Source organism: Schistocerca serialis, chromosome 1 (assembly GCF_023864345.2).
Source record: "Schistocerca serialis cubense isolate TAMUIC-IGC-003099 chromosome 1, iqSchSeri2.2, whole genome shotgun sequence".
Taxonomy (NCBI): domain Eukaryota; kingdom Metazoa; phylum Arthropoda; class Insecta; order Orthoptera; family Acrididae; genus Schistocerca; species Schistocerca serialis.
In genome coordinates, this window is record NC_064638.1 from 795,232,963 (window position 1) to 795,247,319 (window position 14,357).

At 38.0% G+C, this 14,357-nt stretch overlaps 1 protein-coding gene across 2 annotated transcripts in view; it reads left to right on the top strand.

The window, feature by feature from the left end:
* The window catches only part of LOC126483753 (ER membrane protein complex subunit 1), a 129,244-nt gene that overhangs the window by 19,457 nt on the left and 95,430 nt on the right, over positions 1-14,357 (top strand). For both annotated transcript variants that reach the window (XM_050106900.1, XM_050106908.1), the window contains exons 2-4: positions 620-735; positions 825-1,008; positions 7,111-7,266. In XM_050106900.1, coding sequence (XP_049962857.1) covers positions 620-735; positions 825-1,008; positions 7,111-7,266 — 456 coding nt within the window. The remainder of the gene's footprint in view (positions 1-619; positions 736-824; positions 1,009-7,110; positions 7,267-14,357) is intronic.

The following is a 14,357-nucleotide window of genomic DNA, read 5'->3' on the forward strand; positions in this document are numbered from 1 at the left end:
AAATGAGAAAAGCTAGTAATTAAGGACAGTCATGAGTAATAAAAGAAATAGTCTGAGTCATTTGATGGTTATGGTCTGCATAATGAATTATGCTTCAGAATCAATAACGACTGGATGTAAGGTCAAGTGTTTGAGAAGAACTATTAGACAACATCAGCAGAAACTCATCATACAGAAAAAAATGTTGGAGAAAGGCAAGGAATGGAAAGTGCTGCAGCTTGCATTAATAGGTCTGCGTGTGTGAGAGAAAAAGTAGTGATTGTGATACATTCCAAATTCTTAGTGTTTCTCCCTAAAGATTAGTTGTACCAGTATTGAATGTTGTGTATTATTTGACTATTTTTCTTTTCCTTCAGTATCTTTGAGGTAATTGGGCATGGTTCAGAGATTTTAGTTGTCATGTCCCTTACACAGCACTCCCGTTGTAGGTACATTAGTCTTAGCTATAGAAGGTTTTTCGCTTGTGTCAAGGATAAGACTTGGCAGTCACTAATTATTTAGACAGTAAGCTTCGGTTGAAATAACATTATTAATTGATGATGATTCAGTTAGGTATTTTACACCTTCAGGCTGATTAAGAGGCAGTGTGCTATGTCATTCAACTAATTGTATGTTGCAGGAAACAGTCATACGTTGGAAAGCTGAAGTTTGCAGAATTTGATGTGAATTTGTCTCTTAGGAGAATATTTGTAGCTACAGAGGAAAATGTTGTTGCTGCATTGAACTCAAAATCAGGTTTGTTCACTTACGTGTGTCATGATAAACTATAATCAGTGGTAAATGTGCTTTTTAGTACATTAATATGCATTGGTCCTCTTTTTTAGGTCAAATTTTATGGCGACAAGTTCTGGAGAAGGGTGGACAAGGTGATATCCACTTTTTGGGTGTGGATGGGTCTGCTGTGGTGACAGTAAGTGGAGACAAGGTTTTGACTTTAAGAGGCTGGGATCAAAATGCTGGTTACCTCCTGTGGGAATGGCCATTACCTTTGCAACTCTCTCTGGACAGGTAGTGACAATTTCTACTGTGGGCACTATTTGTAATGAAAATATTTTGTTAGTGTTGTTGTTCACGTCATATCACATCTTAAGCTGCATAACCATTAAAATGGAAAACTTGGATTTGATGGAGGTCATGTGACAAATGATAAAGGTGAACATTATCATCGTCAGTACTGAAAAAAAATTGATGTGATTTCTTTCTAGTATTTATTGTTAATGGATGATACGGGTTCTATCTTATCTGTCAGTTGTTCAGTTACATAATAATGAAAATGAAGACACTGTGTGCATGTTAAACATAGTAGTATGTTTCGTCTTATTATTATTATGTTTGGAAGGATTGGGGTGTGTCACTAACAAAACTGCTGCGCTTCTCAAGAATAAAAGGGGGGGGGGGGGCAAATAGAGCTGCTGAAGTTAAAATAAATATTCTAAATGTTGGTCACCATTAAGTGATTTATGCAATCACACTATAGTACTTAATGAAATATTACAAGTTTATGGTGGACAATATTAAACTATTTGCTCTTCCCATCTCAGCAGCTGAATTCTTGTTGTTAAACAGAAATTTTACTGCCATGACTTGAATGGAGGATCATCACACATCTCCATTGCTTTGCCACCTTGAGCAGTCCACCTTGGAAGCAAAATGTAGAGTATGAAGCCTATGAGCATGTGTTATAATGTAGACTAATAAAGTAGACAACACACACACACACGACCACTATCTCTGTCTGCCAAAGCTGGACCATGAGCCACTGTGCTTGATGATAGGAAAAGCATTCTGGGTGGTGGTGTAAGGAAGAGGGTGGGTCAGGGAGGGGGAAGGATAGCGGTGGAGAACAAGAGAGTCCTGCTTGTGAGAGCGTACAGGGACTGGTGGGAACAGGGCAGGGCAGCTAGGTCCAGTCGCAGTTGGGAGGCACCTAGCTGCCTTACCTTGTCCCCACCATGTCCCTGTATGCTTCCACAAGCAGCACTTTACTGTCCCCAACCCCTACCCTCCTATCCCCCTCCCTTCCCCAGCTGCCTCCTTACCCCCACCATCCAGAATGCTTTTCCCATCAAGCACAGTAGTTGCTCGTGGTCCAGCTTTGGCAGCCAGAGACTGTGTGTGTGTGTGTGTGTGTGGGAGGGGGGGGGGGGGGCACGCTGTCTACTTTAGAAGAAGCCCTTTTCGCCAAAAGCCCACTTGCTTAGCTGTCTTTTTGTTCTGCCTGTCTGTGACTTAACCTCTCCACTATAAGGTGAATAGCAATCTATCCATTTCGTAATATTGTGTCATTATTCTGTCCTGGATTTTCCATTGTTTAATTTTATCTTAACACGCACTTATGAGGTGTGATCAAAAAGTAATGGGATCTTTTTTATTTTGTAGGCTTTATACATCTGATTTTAATTTTTTTTATCTTGCTGGTACATGTGCCGCAGTTATATATTTACATTTTCAGATGCTTGGACTATTTAGTTTATTGTTGACAGTTGAAAAGATTGTGTGTGTTTTCAAGTGCTCAACGAAATTTTACTTTTGAAAAAGATGGATCAAAGAATTCACATTAAATTTTGTTTGAAGAATTTAATAAAGTGCAGCACCACATTGTAAATGTTGACTATAGCTTTTGGCAGATCTAAAAGAGTTTACATTGAGAAGACATTGAAGATGATGACCATCCTGGATGTCCTAGCACATCAATTATTGTCAACAGTGTGGAAAAATAAAGAAAATGGTTCTGGAAACCACAGAATCTCCGTCAGAGAGACTGATGATGTCGGCATATCCTTTGGCTCATGACAAGCAAATTATTATTATTATTATTTTGCATGAAATGTGTAGCAGCAAAGTTTGTTCCAAATAGTTGAATTTTGACCAAAAATTATGTCACTTAGAAATCACACAGGAATTGCTGGATGAAGTCAACAATAATCCAGAACATTCTTTAGAATGTTATAGCAGGTGACAATTTATGGCTTTGACATCAAAACCAAGGCCAAATGGAAACTGCCAGAAGAGCCAAGACTGAAAACTTCAACAAGTTCGGTCACATGTGAAGGTTCTCCTCACAGTTTTCTTCGATTACAATGGCATAGTGCGTCATGAGTTTCTACCTTATTGGTGTATAGTCAATAAGGAATGCTCCGTGGAATTTATGTACCATTTGTGTAAAGCAATCTGAAGAAAATGACAAGAATTGAGACAAAACTGCTCATGAAAATTGCATCACACCTCAATGCTTGTTCATGATTTTTTAGCAAAAAGCAAAACTGTTATGTTGCCTCAGCCACTGTATTCGCCAGACCCTGCAACTTCTTTCTATTCCTGAGACTGAAGAGAGCCATGAATATATGTTGTTTTTCCACCATTGATGAGATAAAAACAGAATCACTGAAGGAGCTGTACACCATAATGAAAAGCGAGTTCCAGAAGTGCTTCGAAGAGTTGAAAAAGCTTTGGAACAAGTGTATTAAATCTGATGGGGTTACTTTGAAGCGGACAAAATTGATGCTGATGAAAAAATAAAGAATCTTTAAGAAAAAGAAATATTCACGTTACTTTTTGATCACACTTCGTATTGTTGTAAACGCTACTATTGACTCATTGTCTTTTTTTCTGTATAAGTTATTTTACAAACATTTTTTATCCCAAAAGTAACTGTCACATCCTATCCATTTTCTTTGTGGTCGAAGAATACAATTCTCAGTTGTTGGTTGTGCACCTATGATCATTGTTTTAGTGTATACACATTTTAGTGTATACACATATGAACTTATAAACTGCTCAGCATATTTGTTTGTTTCATTAATTATCATTGTTAACAACCTGTTATCAAAAAATGATGTGAAAATGCCAGTGATTTGGAAGACATGAAAAATGAATTCTTACACATGATCTCTGACTTGTTGAACAGTTGTCAGCACCTCCTTTGCCTCTTGATGTTTCTGTATCACTGTCATTAAAGTCCTGATGATCACCGTCTTCTCCAAACAACAGACACACCAGCAATATCTGTTAGATGATGCTTACAGCAGGCAGTGTGACTCTTGCAGCTGATATAAAACTTTAAATACATTTTGTAGATCCTTCCAAATGTTGCCAAGTGTGGGAGCAAGCACAGTTTGGAGAATGCGCAATGCAGTGCCACCAGACAGCGTGGACACAATTTTGAGAGCACACGGTGGGTAGGCAACAGGCCTGCCGGAGTCCACTTCATAGAGCATGGTCTAGGGGCTAATATTCTGGTTTTGAATTTAAATTCGGCTTTCATTTTTAAAATATTGAGAAACTTGGGGTATTAATCCAAAGTTTGTGATTAACATATAAACATTCATCAGCGACTGTTATTTGTTTGTAAGAAGACCATCTGTTGTATAGTTGATAATTAGCACAAACAATCTGTACAAATATGCCAGTTTTGTTACATAAAATGAAGTCGGTTAATTTTCTCCAGATTTTTGATCAAACGGCCTATATGTGGTGGAACACTGACTTGCAATAACACAGTGGCCTTTCAGCTTCATGTTCTTTGTTGAACTACACTTGCAGCTCAGTTTTTTTTATGGCATCTTGATCAGGATGCATTTATATTTGACATTCATGTCTCCAAAAATTAACATCTGTCTCTATGTATAATTTCGTGGGAAAGAAATGTTATACTATTTGCTTCCTTAAGGAGGGTAGGATATCAAATGGGCCGAGTTGGAGCAGGATAGGCACCACAGGACATTTTAATTTCCACTGTCTATACTTTTACAAGTAAATTCATAAAACTTTGTCAGCATGACCAGGAAGGATTCAGGATTCACACTCGTAGCAGCGGAAGTTCAAAAACATAAATAAATAATTTTTTTTACGCGTGAAATTTTATCATTTTTTCACTTACTATTGGCTGCATTTGTTTCTATAGGTATACTTTTCTTCATAAGTAAGAGAGACTGTTCAATGAATTTTGTACAGCATACAAACCATACTTACAGGTGTCTGAAACTCTAGAATCAATTTATGAAAAAATGAATGAGCTGTTACGTTTTAAACTTTATATTTAGAAAAAAATCAAATTTTGTAGTTAATTATCTCAATTTTTACCACAGTTTTTAATAGATTTGGAAAATTTTATAATTTCATACACCTGTAAGTATGGTTTGTATGCTGTGCAAAATTCATCAAAGAAGCTCTCTTACTTGTGAAGAAAAATGTACCTATAGCAACAAACTCAGCCAACAGTAAGTGAAAAAATGATGAAATTTCGTATCTAAAAAAAATTTATTTTGTTATGTTTTTGCACTTCCACTGCTATGAGTGTGAATCCTGAATCCTTCCTGGTCATGCCAACAAAGTTTTATGACTTTATTTGTAAAAGTATATACGTAGAAAATAAAATGTCCTGTGGTGCCTCTCCTGCTCCAAGTTGGCCCGTTTGACATCCTACCCCCCTTAAAAAAGCTTTCTCAGGCCCTTTGTCAACTTGATCTTGACAGTAAAACCCTCTTTTCTTCATTGACAAGGAAGGGATTGCAGAATACTAAGCATTTGTTAAAGCAGTTCCTAAGAGGAACTAACCCTCTTCATAAAACTCAAATAGTTGAATTTTTAGTGTTGTTGAAGTGCAGCTTTCTCCTTATTGACTCATTCATAATTAAACTGTAATCTAGTCTTTGTTTTCTGTTTCTTGTTTTGTATTTATTTCTACCATTTCCCCCTGTTTGTTCTTTAGATAATTTATGTCTTCTTTTTTTTCTACGTTTTCAAGACCCCTTTGAAATGTTTTCTCCGGTGCCCTTATTTATTTATTTACATAGTTTACACCCACATTAGAGCACTAAAATGAAACTTTATGTAACAGTGTCTATGGTGAACAAGTTAAAATCTTGGCAGTCAACAATTTTTTCCTTTCCCAAAACTTTTTCATTTGGAGTGATCTGGCAGCTTGTTCTTCTGCAGATATGACAGTCTATACTTCTTTAAACCAATGCTGCTGTTGTATTATTTTTGTAGAAGCACAGATAATTTTTATATTAGAAGATGATTTATTTCAATATTCATATAAAATTTCTTGTTTTCTGCTAATCTTTTTAGGATATTTGATTTTCCTCAGACTGTTATTCTCCCCCCTGACCTCTCCACATCCTACCATGATCTCCAGTAATGTTTCATGTTGAGTGGGTTTCATTTGGGGGCATACAGTCTTTGTAGTTCATAGCAGTAGATGAGTTTTACATTATTTGAAGTGCAATTTTTGTTGTAGATATTTTATATAATTGATAAACTGTTCCCAACTCTCTTTCCCTTTTCTGTAATGCTATTTATTACTGGTGGCCGTGTTGTAATTTATTCCCTTTGTACAGTGCAGACACTGTAATGTGGCAGTCACCATGATAGTAAACAAACAAGAATGTGTACCACAGTGAGGAGAGAAGAGGTGCAGGGAAACAAGTTCAGCCTTGTTCCCTCAGAACTGGCTGTTTACACTCAAGTTTTGTTGTTCTGCTAAAGCAGAACTGTCATTATGGTCATAGAGAATGCCGATCCTTTCTTGTGTTATGATTCATGCTCAAATCCTATGATAGACCAAGTCTCTTCAGTCACTTCAAAATAAGAAAAGATAACAACAGGCAACGCACAATTCAAAGCAATGCGTAGTACTCAAAGCATTCATTTACAGCTACCACACAGTTTCCACCTGATGTTGACACTGTCGTAGATGAGGTAGTATATGCCAGGTCACTGCTGGTTTCTTATGCAACCACAGTCCAAAAAACCCCACCCAGTATGGCCACATTAAAGTGTCTGCAGTATATTTAAATTTCTACACTGTTAATTGTTATTTATTTGTTTTTTGCAGACTGTGTTGTTGTGCTTCGTTTCATATCAACAATTCTGTCTCTTCATATGTTCTGTATAATTCTACTTTTTTAATAGTCTAAAAGTTTTTCCAGCTTTGCCACAGCTGCCGGCATTTGTATAGCATTAGCGAATGCCAGTCAGTCAGTTTAACTGAGCTTGTGATGTTTGTTGAATAGTGGTACTTTTATCATTACCAAAATGACAACATTATTTCAGAAATATATTTTTGATGGTTTCAGATTAAAAGTAATATATTTTTGATGGTTTCAGATTAAAAGTTAGCAAATGGTTTGTAAACTCTGGGAATCTATACCATGTGGAACCAGAGGCTCAAAAACAAGTAACGGTAACAGTGTTCAAACTTGTAACAGGGGCAAAGTTTGGTGGTAGTAAACTTCAATCACCATGGCTTGGGGACGACTCTAGGTAAGAATAATGTATATAAACCATTTTTCTTGTTCAGATGCAACATATTTTTCATTTGATTACTGTAAAATACACCCTTTTGTTCCAGCACATTTCTTGGCAATTTTAATACCTAATATATTGGAATGTAAATAATTCTAGGAGTAGAGGCAGTGAGTCATTGATAGGCACAAAAACCAAGACAGAATGCTTCTATCATTTTGAAAAATACTTTGACAGGGCTATAGAGCACTTGCATTTGCGCTCTCTCTCTCTCTCTCTCTCTCTCTCACTCCCTCACTCACACACACACACACACACACACACACACACACACACACACACACACACACACACACACACACACCTGTATGGCTACATTGTTAAGTCTGACAACATTTTGTCGATTTAGGGGGCACTTTGACTGGTGTGAGGGGTTGTATTGAGTGAAGTGCATAAATGGAGGAGGTGGGGAGTAGAGTGATAGTTGGGGAAAGCACAGGTGAGCTCATTCAGGCTGCTGGCAAAGGACGTTGTGCACAGCACATCATGAAGTGGAGAAGTGGGCTGGGAGGGTGAGGGAGAACAGAGGAAGAGGTAAGAAGGTATGGATGCAGGATGAAATGAAGTTCAGGTCCTGGACCACAGGTGGAAGTCACTATTGGGCTATTGGAGATTCCTGCCAGGAGTATTACTTGATTAAAGTCTGTGTTGTAATGACAACTCCCCTCTATCTGATTCATAGAAGCTGGTGTTGTGGGAAGGATCCATATGGCACAGGTTGTGAAGCAGCTGTTAATCAAACATTTTGTGCTCTGCAGCGTGTTCTGCCACGGGGTGATCAATTCTGTTCTTGGGCACAGTTTGCTGGTGGCCATTCATTCAAGTGAACAGCTGGTTGATGGTGATGCCTGTCATGAACCAACCAGCAAAACACCACCATAAAGAGGATGAGGATTAACAGTTGCCTAGTAAGTTCAATAAAGTTCTCTCTTTGCAGTGGCAAGTCTGATACAATTAAATGGCAGCTAGCATTGACCAGCAAAAAAATGTCTGAAGTAATGGAAATGCTCTGCTTACAAATAAGCACCCAGCCAGCCAGTATGACAATGGCCATTTTGTAAGTCTTTATGGAGAGGCTAGATCAAAAATAGCTGATGGACTGATTAAAAATATCAACCAGTAAACCAGAAAAATCATACATGCACTGTATCAATTTTCATTAGGCCTACTATAGTCACTAAAGATGATGATGATGATGATGATGATGATGATGATAAAACCCTCAGAGCTATGAAAAATTCTTATTCGATTCCCATTGATGGAGTTCTGGCAACTGTTGTCAGGAACTGAACACACACTCTTGCTGAACCACAAACTCACCTCTGTGACTGTTCTTTCCAGGCAGTTATACTCCCAGAGTCACTGAAAATGTTGAAAGTAATTCCTATTTTCAAAAAAGCAGATAGTAAAGACATGAACAACTCTATGCTTATCACAATTTCATCCTCTTTCTCTACAGTATTTGAAAAAAATATGTAAAAAGTTATACAAAAACTGATTCTAAAATGTAGACTTTCACGGCCGGAAATATCATGTCCATTATAATTATCCTGGCTGTTATGCCGTGGTCAGTTGATGAATTTTGTCTCAATTCCCAACGTTTCGTCTCCGACTGCGGGAGACATCTTCAAGGGGGTCCGTTGGTCGATGGAAGGTCCAACATACCCACTGGCTCGCTACTACACATCAGATATGTGATATTGTGGGGAAATTCTACAGCTGCCCTTGACAAGAGCCACGAGGCTCGTTAATGGAAGGTAAACTAGAGACTCTTGAAGACCCATTTTCAGAAAGCTGTAAATCCTAACACTGCCTTGCTTATATGTTCTTGATACTTTAAAATTCTTAAGGAAAGAAAAATAAATGCGTAATGTCAATCAAATGCTGACCTAAGAAGAACAGTGATTTACAAACATAATACTAGAAGAAACTCAAACCTGCATACTAAAACAACTCTTGTCAAAAGGGAGCATTCCGCATTGGCCTCCAGCTATTCAATAAGCTCCCATCAAATCTAAAATCTATGGAAGGCAGTACACAATTTTGTAAAGCCTTGAACTAATATTTGCTGTGTCGTCATTTTTACTCTATAAAATAATATGTAAGCTAGTAAATTTGCTGTTTATGTGCAAGGGTAATGCTTGAACTATTCAGTGAAGTAAACCTTATACAGTGGAACCTCACTTAAAGAGTACCACCCATAATGAGCAAATCCCATAACGAGCAAAACAAATTGTAAAAAAATGACTCACTTAACGAGCGATGTTTCGCATAATGAGTGACGATGATTTAATGTGACGTCACCAGTCATTTGTGTGCGGGGGGGGGGGGGGATGTTCTACTATATGAACACCTTTCATTATTGGTAGCGGCATATTTAGTATGTTCTGCAGTCTGTGATTAGCACTCTTTCTGCTACCATCTTAGTGCAGCTTGTGATCACACCTTTTTTTTTTTTTTTTAACCTGTGATCTCTCAGTTTTTTTGTGTGAAGATTTTAATAACCTTCGTTGCTGATTTAGCATGCACATACAATTGGTCTACATCAAATATTTGCACTAGCCTCAAGAACATGGACAATATTAAGGAGATAGACGCTTCAAAGGGAGTGGCAATAGTATCTAAACAACTGTTTCGTATTCTGGACGATGTCGAAGGTTGCTCCTTATATGGACAAACAGGGTGTATACGACCTGGGAAAAACCCAGAAATTTTTCGGAATTCGGGAATTTTTCCTTGTTTTAGTTTTCAGTTAAACTTTTATAATTTTGACTGGTGAGAACTGATACTCTAGCAAAGGTTGTTACTGTATCCTGCTACTTGAGAATAATACTGCAGCAGTAAAACATAAACAAGGGAAAACAATCTTTCGTTGGAAAGGAAATGTGCCATTTACAACAACAAAACATCGTGCTTGCACAAGCATTTGCAAACAGCAAAAATATGTCAAAGGCCTTAGGGCAAAGACTATGCAGTACTTTGTAACAATAAACTGCTCTCTACGAGCATGACGTCACAGCTGTTTTCATTAGGTTCGATTGAGCGATTGCAAGCAGGCTCATGGCATGCGCAGTTGACTCACGTATGAGCTGTACCTTCGCCTGCTTCTGGCTAGTTGAATGTGGCTACTAGCAGTAGCAGCAAGCGGCCAGGTGCTAATGAGAAAAATTTGTCTCATGCACCCTAGCTGCCAGATCCAGCATGATACCTGTTTCCTACACAAAATGATCCATATGGGCACCTGGAAGTATGAAGTCAATGGAGTAGTCAACCAGATTGACCATATTTTAGCGATTGCATGCCACTCCATGTCAGTTATGGGTGTACGGAGCTCCAGAGGACCAAACTGTAATTCAGACCACTTTGTGATAAAATCAGTCTTGAGAGAGGAACTCTCACTTACAAATGGCAACAGAATAGGAAAGATGATGAAATGGAACCCAGATAAACTGAAAATTCCTGATGAAGTAAAAAAATACCAAGTAACACTAAGCAGAAAGTTGAGCAATGAATAGACTGCAGTAGGAGTAGATGAAAGGTGGAACAGGATTGAAAAAGCCATTAAAGATGCTGCAGAGGAAATAATAGGCATAAGAAGGAACAGAAGAGCCCAGGAATGGTTTGATGAAGATTGCAGGTAAGAAATAGAGGAAAAGAACAGGGCAAGGACAAAAGTTCTATAGAGAGAAATCAGAAATAAAATGTAATGATGTAGAGGATTCAGGAGAAGAGCTAACAGACTGTGCAAGAGAAAGAAAAGAGAGTGGACTAAGAAGAAATGTCAAGAACTAGAAGAGTTAAAGGAACAGAGTGAAGTAAGAAAGTTCTGTCATGCTGTAGGCAAATTGAAAAATATATTCCAGCTAAAAACAGTGGCCTCTTCCAGTGAAGATAGGAAAATGATAAGGGATGAAGAAAAGTTAGTGGGAAGATGGGTAAAGTATTTCAAAGATACACTAAGCACCAGCCTAGAAGATGAAGAGACAGCTGTGCAGGAGGAAAGAGTGGAGCTGGAAGTAGATGATGATACCAATGAGGCAAGAAAGACAACACTACTAGAGGTTTCCCAGGCTGTGCACAAGTCAAAAAACAATCGAGCCCTTGGGGAAGGCAGCATAATCCCTGAATTAATAAAAACTGGTGGTGACGCTGTAATAAAGGAACTGCACACATTAATATCAAATATTCGGGAAACAGAAACTATGCCAGACAATTGGAAAACTGAAATAATAAACCCCATTTATAAGAAGGGGACAGAACAGCCAGTAAAAATTATAGGGTTATAACACTCCTAAGCACAATTTATAAGATTTTCTCAATTACATTAAACAAAAGGATACAGAATTGTGCAGAAGGCATACTAGGGGAATATCAGTGTGGCTTTCGACCAGACAGAGGAACAACTGATCAAATATTTGTGATATAACAAAGGATGGAAAAGTTCTATGAATATGATATAGAGCTTACTTTGCAAACATGCAACTTTTCAGAAGTAGCCTTGTTACAAGAAAAACAAAACTGCTAATATATAATTCCCTAGGCTGCCCAGTTATCACTTAAGGGTCAGAGGTATGGACATTGACAGAACATGATAAAAATGCACTAAGAACCTTTGAGCGGAAAATACTACGCAAAATCTATGGGCCAATAAGGGAGGAGGAAGGTTGGAGAATACGCTACAGTGCCGAATTACAAGAGTTAATACAAGGTAGGGACATAGTAAAATTTGTAAAATCACAGCAAATGTGATGGCTAGGACACTTGGAGGGAATGGCAGGGGACAGAATTCCAAAGAAAATGATGAAAGGTGTGATCGATCCATTCAGAAAGGCAAAAAGGGAGGCCTAGAAGAAGATGGATTGTCAACGTAATAGTGGATCTCACCAGTATGCGAGTCCAGAGGTGGAAAAGAGCAGCAAATAACCAAGAAGTGTGGAGGAAGATCGTTGAAGAAACCAAGGCTCACCAAGGGCTGTAGTGCTACTGAAGAAGAAGAAGAAGAAGAAGAAGAAGAAGGGGGTAGTCTCCACATGACCCATATTTACGTTAAGGGATTTTACTGTTTCCTCTTCATTTACAGCTCCCACGTCAAACGAAAACAAAATGGATTTCTGTGGCCGGGAGCTATCAAGTGAATTAAAATGCATTCACATGATTATGGAAGCCAAAAATATATTATTATGATTTTATTTTATTTCCACATTTTTGGCAGTCAAGCTAAATCGCCTTGCAGTACAATGAAGCTTTTTGCTTTGTTGAAGAAATTCAGCTTTATTAATCTTTTCTGCTGAGGCAATCAATTTATTTGAAATGAAGTGTTTCATTCCAATTATTTGCTGAATTTCAAGTGCACGTTTTCATCTTCTACCATGAATGGCATTATGCAGTAATAAAGAACCAAACATGAGATAGTACATTACTGGTACTCCAAGAAAATTTACAGCCCGAAAACCACACTGGAAAGCTTAATATCAGGTGGGGCCTACTTCATTGTGAATCTGGACAAACCAATGTGCACGTCAAGCTGAATTATACATTTTTGTGTGGTTTCGAAATTCTGCTGCTCTTGGAGTATCCTCCGATGTCCTGTTTCTTTTATGGCGTAATGTAAGATCTCTTAATGCTTTGTACATACGAACTTGCAGGCTTCCTATATCACCGTAGCTGCACTTGCGAAATAATGCCTGTTTTCTGGCACTCCCTGGCAACTGACAAAACAAACATATTTCTAACAGTCTCGGAGAAAGGGTTGTGAATACTGGTTTGAAAAGTGTTAATTTCAAAGTAAATTTCCTTTTATGCAAAATGAATTATGTGTGAGAATGTAGGATGAATTTATTCTTAGAAGAATTTCAGAGTCAGAAGACCAGACATTTATGTCATTATTTTAAGTTTACTGGAAAATTTGTGTGATGATATGTCTTAAAGAGTATAACACATGCAAAAAAAAGACCAATATTACATGTAAAAGCTTAGCTTTTCTTGTAGCTACACTGTGTATATTAATGTCAACCATTAACTATTCCTCTTTGTGTGTTCGCGCTACTTAACAGTGATCTTGCTATTGGCTGACTACAACACGTGTCCTATGCTCTGAATACCTGCTGTTATCAGCTGGCGAGATCACGTGGCATGAGATATGATTGGTTTACAAAAGGGCATTGCAATCTTGATTTTTAACTCTCTGGAAACTAACGTGTTGTGTTTGGTGGAATTCGAATTTATACTTTCATAATACAAAAATATGCAGCGTATATGTTTCTGCACATCAAAGATCTTTCCAAAACTTTGCTCCCTATCGAAAACTTACCGTCACTTAGCATGGATAAAGTGTATTTTTGCTTGGGAAAAAGTATATTTTTTAATCGGAATATCCGGGAAAACTCTCCGGGAATTTTTTTCCCTTGCCTGCGTATACTCCCTGACAAATGAAAATCAATTGCAAAGCGACACTGTTAATGAGATCATCATTTGTGAGGAGGTGAGAATTATTTTTGCTGACCTCTTTAAGATGACATCGGGATCATCAGCGTCCAAAGAAGTGTTTAAGGCAAGCCGTGGGTGGTTCAAGAAGTTTAAGAGAAGAACCAACACAAAGGGAGCAGACAACTTCATCAGCAACTTCAAGATGTTCATAGATTCTGGTGATGGTTATCTGCCACAACAGATTTTCAGTTTCAGTGAGATGTGCCTATTCTGGATAAAGGTGTCGAAGCATACCTTTATAGGCTTGAGTGACACGTGATCTTTTTTGTGATTGAATCAATGAAGTTTTTGGTCATTTGGTGAAAAATATTTGTTTGAGATGAATCTGCCACTCCATGTCCTGCTTTCAATGGCCTTTGCTCCTGTCCATTCTCCAGCCCTACAAAACCACCCCCTAGAAGAACTTCAATTCGTCAAGATCCAATTTCTGCCCCCCGACCATTCTGTTACTCCAGCGTATGGACCAGCAGATTATTTCTAACTTTAAGATGATCTGCTCTGAAGCACTCTTCAAACTTTGCTTTGAGTTGACTGAAGCTGCCAATCTCACTCTCATAGAGTTT